Below are 6237 nucleotides of genomic sequence, written 5' to 3'. Positions count from 1 at the left end.
TGGCAAAGTCGTCAGCTGTTAGAGTTGATGAAGGAGGGGGAGGAGGAGGACAAAGGAGGGAGGAAAATGTTTTAAAGAGCATGCGAGAGTTAGGCGAATTGTTAATTTTGTTGTGATAGTATGTCCTTTTAGTAGTGGAGACATTAGCGGAGAATGAAGAGAGGAGTGACTGATATACATTAAGGTCAGTAGGATTTCATCTTCCCCTGACTGGGATTTATAAAGGGATTTTGCGCAGGTTCTGGCCTACGCATGGTTTTATAAATCTGAAAACTTTTGTGTGTACGCAAAATCTAGCTTTTGAGCGTACGTACACTTTTAGGATGAAATCTACGGAGAGTTTTATAAATGAGGCCCCAAGACTTCCGTGCGGGTTAGATCGGGACTTCGGAGCGGGTTTGCGAATCATTTCGCGAATTAAAGTATCGATCTGAAATGATGTTTCGCAAATCATTATTCAGATCGGGACTACAGTAAGGGTTCACGATCATTATTATATTGCAAGACTACAAATGAAGAAAATTTATTTCCAGCCTTACAGTAGCCTACATTTAGTCTAAATGCAAATGTGGATGGAATAGTCTACTAGAGATTAAAACCTACTAAATTTATAATTATTTAAAAATGTAACATTTTTAAAACATTTTAAAAAGTGTCATGGCATAGACAATAAATAACGTTTTTCTTCAAATGTGAAATGTGAATGTATTTTCTTGGATTGAAAATATATGGAAGGCAACATAAATTTTAAATGCTTTTAAAAATGATTAAAAAAAAATATATATATATATATATATATTTAAAAATATACCAAAAATGGCCAAAACAGAAAATTTTTCTTGAAACATCATTTGAAATATTTGAAAATATATTTGAATACATTTTTTTCCACATGTGTGCAAAAGCATGGCACATTCAAGTTACAAATGACCGTTCCGCTCTCTTATGTTAAAAATCTTTGAACGTCAACAAACCAAAAACCTCTCTTTCACACACAAACACACAATGGTGGGTTCGTCGCAAGCGGGCAGACAGGTGCTGAGACGACAGGAAACAAAAATAACCTGGCATGGCCTGCGCAAACTCACACACTCATATATAAAACTGAGCTGGATTATTTTGGTATTCAGCTGCTTAAGCAAAACTGAATAAGCAGGTCATATCTAAATGTGTGCAAAAGTGTTTGAAACCCCACCTTCCTCAGGTCAGCAAGATATAACAACAGCTCTCAGCATTTACACACACACACACAACTCACCATCATCCTGAGCTGTACTTTACAAAGAGGCTTTCTGTTGTACTGATAAACTTCTCAGCATTTACCTTTCTTACACACACACACATCTGTAATTCTCCATCGCAGCACTTTAGCTGAGCTGAGCTCCTGGAGGAAAAACTCCATCCAAATGTTTCTCCTACAGCGTCAGTGCTTTTAATACAGTAGTAAAAGAGCATTTAGCTGACAGCATGTGGGTTATGATCCCTGACGGTGCTCTCTAACTAAACAAGTTGCTGGAGAAGCAGTAATATTACAATATATTTCGATTCAGTAGGAATCAAACACCGCGATTGCTCATATATAGCCAACTTTTCAAAGAAATAGCATGTGAAACAGTAGGTTAAATGCTTCAAATGGTTGCATGCAACATTGATGCCATGAATTTGCCTTTTTTATACAAAATGCAGGTCATTTTGGAGATGCGAAACAGAATAAAGTCTTCCTCACACTTTTGCTTTGCACTACAGCTTTATTTACCAAACACAAGTTTCAATGCAATGCAACACTGATCCAGAGCAGATATGTTATTTTGCTGAGGTGTCCATAAGCCCGCTGGCATGTTAAGAGATATTTATCAAGCATAAGAATAACATGTACACACAATTCTCGTGGACATTAGCCTAATCACGACAGTTAAAATAAATCAATGTTCTGTTTAGTTCTGATATGTCCTGAATTAGATATAAAGAGGAACGCATGGTGGGGCTATAAAAGGGTCTTTAGGATCCCCTTGATTGGAATAAAAACACCCCACTGGTTTATTTTCTGTGATAAGGCATTACGATTGGTCCCTGTAGAGCTTGAAAATTCACGTTTGGTCTGATTTGATCCGTCCCTCCTCCCAATAACATGCAAAGATATGCATGTTTCAATAATTATATGAGTGCACATCACATGATTGGCTAAGGCTGATTAGTCTAACTAGGAGAAGTAGGCGGGGTTAATTACAGCAGTATGTACAGTTACAAAGCACATCACATAATGATCAAAATACTCACAATGCACCTATCAAGTTTAGCAGCATATATATATATATATATATATATATATATATATAAAAACACAAACAAATAAAGTTTCTGTTTATAATTTTTTTCAAGAGGTGAATCTCACGAAAGCAATTTAAAAGCCTATTTTAAGATCGAGATTTTTCATGACAAGCATTTTTTACCTTGCAATTCTCATTAATGCAATGCAAAAAATATATTTTATTTAAACTGCAATATTAGTTTATGTACGATGTACCTTTAATTTAGGCTTATTTTATGTTTTAAAAATCACTATAACAGTAATGAGAATCTAATTAAATAAAAAAATGATCAATTTAGGGTTAAAATGTGTTTAAATGTCATGAAAATAGTGTCACAATGAAAGCGTCTTAATAGTTCTAAAATAGGCTTTATTTTTTAATGCAACATAATTACTCATAGAATTTTAGGGGGGTAAATGATACACGGAAACGTTTCCATGAGATTCACCTCAAGAGACTGTGTGTTAAAATGAAACAAACATCCATCGTCACAGGGAGTGTGTTTGTGTGTATTTTTGGAGTCCTAATGTGCAGTTTGTGAGAATAAAGTTCTTCTGTAAGTGTGTTTGTGAAACGACGGGGTCTAAAACAGCGTGTTTACAGTATCATGTTACAGTGTACTTACAAGTAAAGCATATAAACACATTTTGTCTAATTGCACTTCTGAGTGGAGTTATGGATTTCCTGTTTTCCACGTGAGCCATGCACAAACCGTCCTCCCCCCACATCCTTCCATAAATCTCCTGCTCTCTCTCTATCCTTCCCCTAAAAGCCGGGCATTCGTAATGGGGAGGAACAGAAATGTGAACACAACTTCAAACTGGCAGCAGTGAAATAAGATCATGTACATTTTTTAACAATGTTCAGAGCCTGAAGCGTTTAGCATCTCCAGCGCTGTGCAAAACACATGGCTTCCTGCTTCTGGGACTCTTAAAAACAGAAAAAAATCAAGAAAAAAAAGTCAGTGCCAATCAGATCAGAGAGCGTGGCTTCAGAAGAATTTGTCATCAATGCGAAAGTGAGCTCGTCCCCAGTAAGCACCCAATCAGATCAGGGGGTGTGGCTTCAGAAAAAATGATCAATGCAAAAATGAGGTTGCATGAGGTCGCAAAAAATGTGAGGTCATCTGCAGGCAGCACCCAATCAGATCAGTGGGCGTGGTTTCAGAAAAATGTATCATGGATGTAAAATTCAGCTCATCCCCAGTCAGCGCCCAATCAGATCAGAGGACGTGGCTTCAGAATTATTTGTCATCAATGGAAATGTGAGGTCATCTGCAGCCAGCGCCCAATCAGATCAGAGGGCGTGGCTTCAGAATTATTTGTCATCAATGGAAATGTGAGGTCATCTGCAGCCAGCACCCAATCAGATCAGAGGGCGTGGCTTCAGAATTATTTATCATCAATGGAAATGTGAGGTCATCTGCAGCCAGCGACCAATCAGAGCAGAGGGCGTGGCTTCAGAATAATTTGCCATCAATGGAAATGTGAGGTCATCTGCAGCCAGCGCCCAATCAGATCAGAGGGCGTGGCTTCAGAATAATTTGCCATCAATGGAAATGTGAGGTCATCTGCAGGCAGCGCCCAATCAGATCAGAGGGCGTGGCTTCAGAATTATTTGTCATCAATGGAAATGTGAGGTCATCTGCAGCCAGCACCCAATCAGATCAGAGGGCGTGGCTTCAGAATTATTTGTCATCAATGGAAATGTGAGGTCATCTGCAGCCAGCACCCAATCAGAGCAGAGGGCGTGGCTTCAGAATTATTTGTCATCAATGGAAATGTGAGGTCATCTGCAGCCAGCACCCAATCAGATCAGAGGGCGTGGCTTCAGAATTATTTGTCATCAATGGAAATGTGAGGTCATCTGCAGCCAGCGGCTAATCAGATCAGAGGGCGTGGCTTCAAAAGAATTTGTCATCAATGCGAAAGTGAGGTCGCGTGACGTCGTCTGGGTTGATGAAGACTGAGATGGACTTCCCAGGATTCTCCGTGACCAGCTGCTGGAGTTTCTTCGCAAGACGGTCGTCTGGTTGCTGATCGGCTCCAGTTTCTAACAGGGGAGACAGGTTTGAGCTTCCTCCACGCCACTGGAGCTCCAACGTGAGTCGCGACGCGGCTTTTGCGTGCTCTATTGCACTTCGCAAGTGTTCTGCTGGGTCAGAGCGAATGGACGACAGCTTGCGTGCATGCAGCATGGCCGTGTCGTCGCTAAGGTGCTCTAGCATGTTGCATTGCGGGATAAAGTAATTCGGGCAGGTCTTATTCACCAAGCAATGCTGCAAGTCGTCGATCAACCCGAGCAAAAAGTGTGCGGCGTAATCTTCCTGCGCCAAATACGTATGCGGCAGGCGGTCACAGGCCCAAAGCATGAGCGAGCGCAGATGATACGGGCTGATGGCTTTGGGTCGAGAGAGAAGCTTAATAATCAGAGCTTTACAAGCCTGGTACGCCTGCATGAGACTGGAAGAGATGCACTTCTTCAGCTGCACCTCGCTGCGCGCAAACGACAAGCGCCATTCGTTTTCCTTCTGGCCTGTAGAAGAGCAGGCAGGCAGCAAATAAAACCCGCTAATCACTTCCTCCTCTGTGATTTTCCCGTCCCAAAAATGGTTTTCCATTAGCCAGCTTTGGGCCACCGCCGGCCAGCCTTTGAACGACACTACTGGAACCACATCGTACAGCATCCGACTGCCTCCGACACCCAAAATGATGGAGATGACGGTTGCGTTGCGCTCGACCTTCTCGACCCGCGGGACGCCGCGCTGCGGCTTCTTCTGAATCTCTGCCAGAACCATACTAATGGATTCGTAGAACCAGTCGGCCACCAGCGTGGGCGAGAAAAAGTAATTGGTGGCGCCGTTAAGATGGTCTACAACCGTGCAACAGTCCTTCCACTTGTTGATGGTTCCCTCGTCAAACAGACGCAGGCTGAGCCAAGAGTGGCAGAGCGCCGAGTGACGCATGTCTAGCGTGACCGGCTGGTTTCGGTCGTGGAGTTTGAGCGCGGGAACCAGTAACGTGAAGTCCATGTCGTAATCAGCTCCCCGAGCATATACCGTCAACTCGTCCAGATCCATGTCAACCACACCTTCCCGGACCCCGCCAGACAACAGCAGGTACTCATTGGCAACCGGAAGCTTCTGGTCCAACTTCTGCACCATGCCTGAAAACAGGAAATTACATCATTAAAGAAGGACAAATTTTGTGTACTTCTACAAAGTAGATAAAACAGACTATCCCTGCTATCCATTCGGAAGGGCTCATCCCAATGCCCTAATCCCTTCAAAGGGTTTACCCTCCAGTGTGAGAACTTTGAAGGGTTGAAGGGTGTAGGGGACCAAACAACGGTTCATTGAAGTGCCCTTCTGCGTCACCATCATGTTCCCACACGGAGGCGCCGTCATCATGCAAAGAATCTGTCAGCTCCCCGAGCATATACCGTCAACTCGTCCAGATCCATGTCAACCACACCTTCCCGGACCCCGCCAGACAACAGCAGGTACTCGTTGGCAACCGGAAGCTTCTGGTCCAACTTCTGCACCATGCCTGAAAACAGAAATTACATCGTTAGCAGTGTTGGGTGTAACTAGTTTCTAGGGGTGGGCGATTTTTCCGATTTTATCGATTTTATCGATTAATTCGAATTTAATGTTTTGCCACGATTTTATTTTTTAGAAATCGAGGAATCGCGATTTTGAATAGAAATATTACCAAACGTCAGAATTAGACACTTTGACAATATGCCAATGATAACAGTAAAGAGAAAAGAACGATCCAACCGCATGTCGGCGCACGTGATTAACCGCTCATATCTCGAGGCGCCGTTCGCACAGAATGCGCTTTTGTTTTGACAAAGATGCGACGCGGGCAGTGGAATAGGTAAAACATGCAAGAAGATGGGAGTGAACTTCTTTTAACTTGAGCGC

The 6237-nt window shown here is 42.6% G+C and overlaps 1 protein-coding gene across 1 annotated transcript in view; it reads right to left on the bottom strand.

The window, feature by feature from the left end:
• Positions 1-4015: 4015 nt before the first annotated feature.
• Positions 4016-6237, bottom strand: part of LOC107756226 (protein MB21D2) — a 10461-nt gene continuing 8239 nt past the window's right edge. The window contains exon 2 of the mRNA XM_016573266.1: positions 4016-5474. Coding sequence (XP_016428752.1) covers positions 4213-5474 — 1262 coding nt within the window. The 3' untranslated portion in view covers positions 4016-4212. The remainder of the gene's footprint in view (positions 5475-6237) is intronic.

Source organism: Sinocyclocheilus rhinocerous, unplaced genomic scaffold (genome assembly GCF_001515625.1).
Source record: "Sinocyclocheilus rhinocerous isolate Xijiao unplaced genomic scaffold, SAMN03320098_v1.1 scaffold592, whole genome shotgun sequence".
Classification (NCBI taxonomy): domain Eukaryota; kingdom Metazoa; phylum Chordata; class Actinopteri; order Cypriniformes; family Cyprinidae; genus Sinocyclocheilus; species Sinocyclocheilus rhinocerous.
The sequence above is the reverse complement of the archived record's forward strand: the minus strand, read 5'-3'. Positions and strand labels throughout refer to the sequence as shown.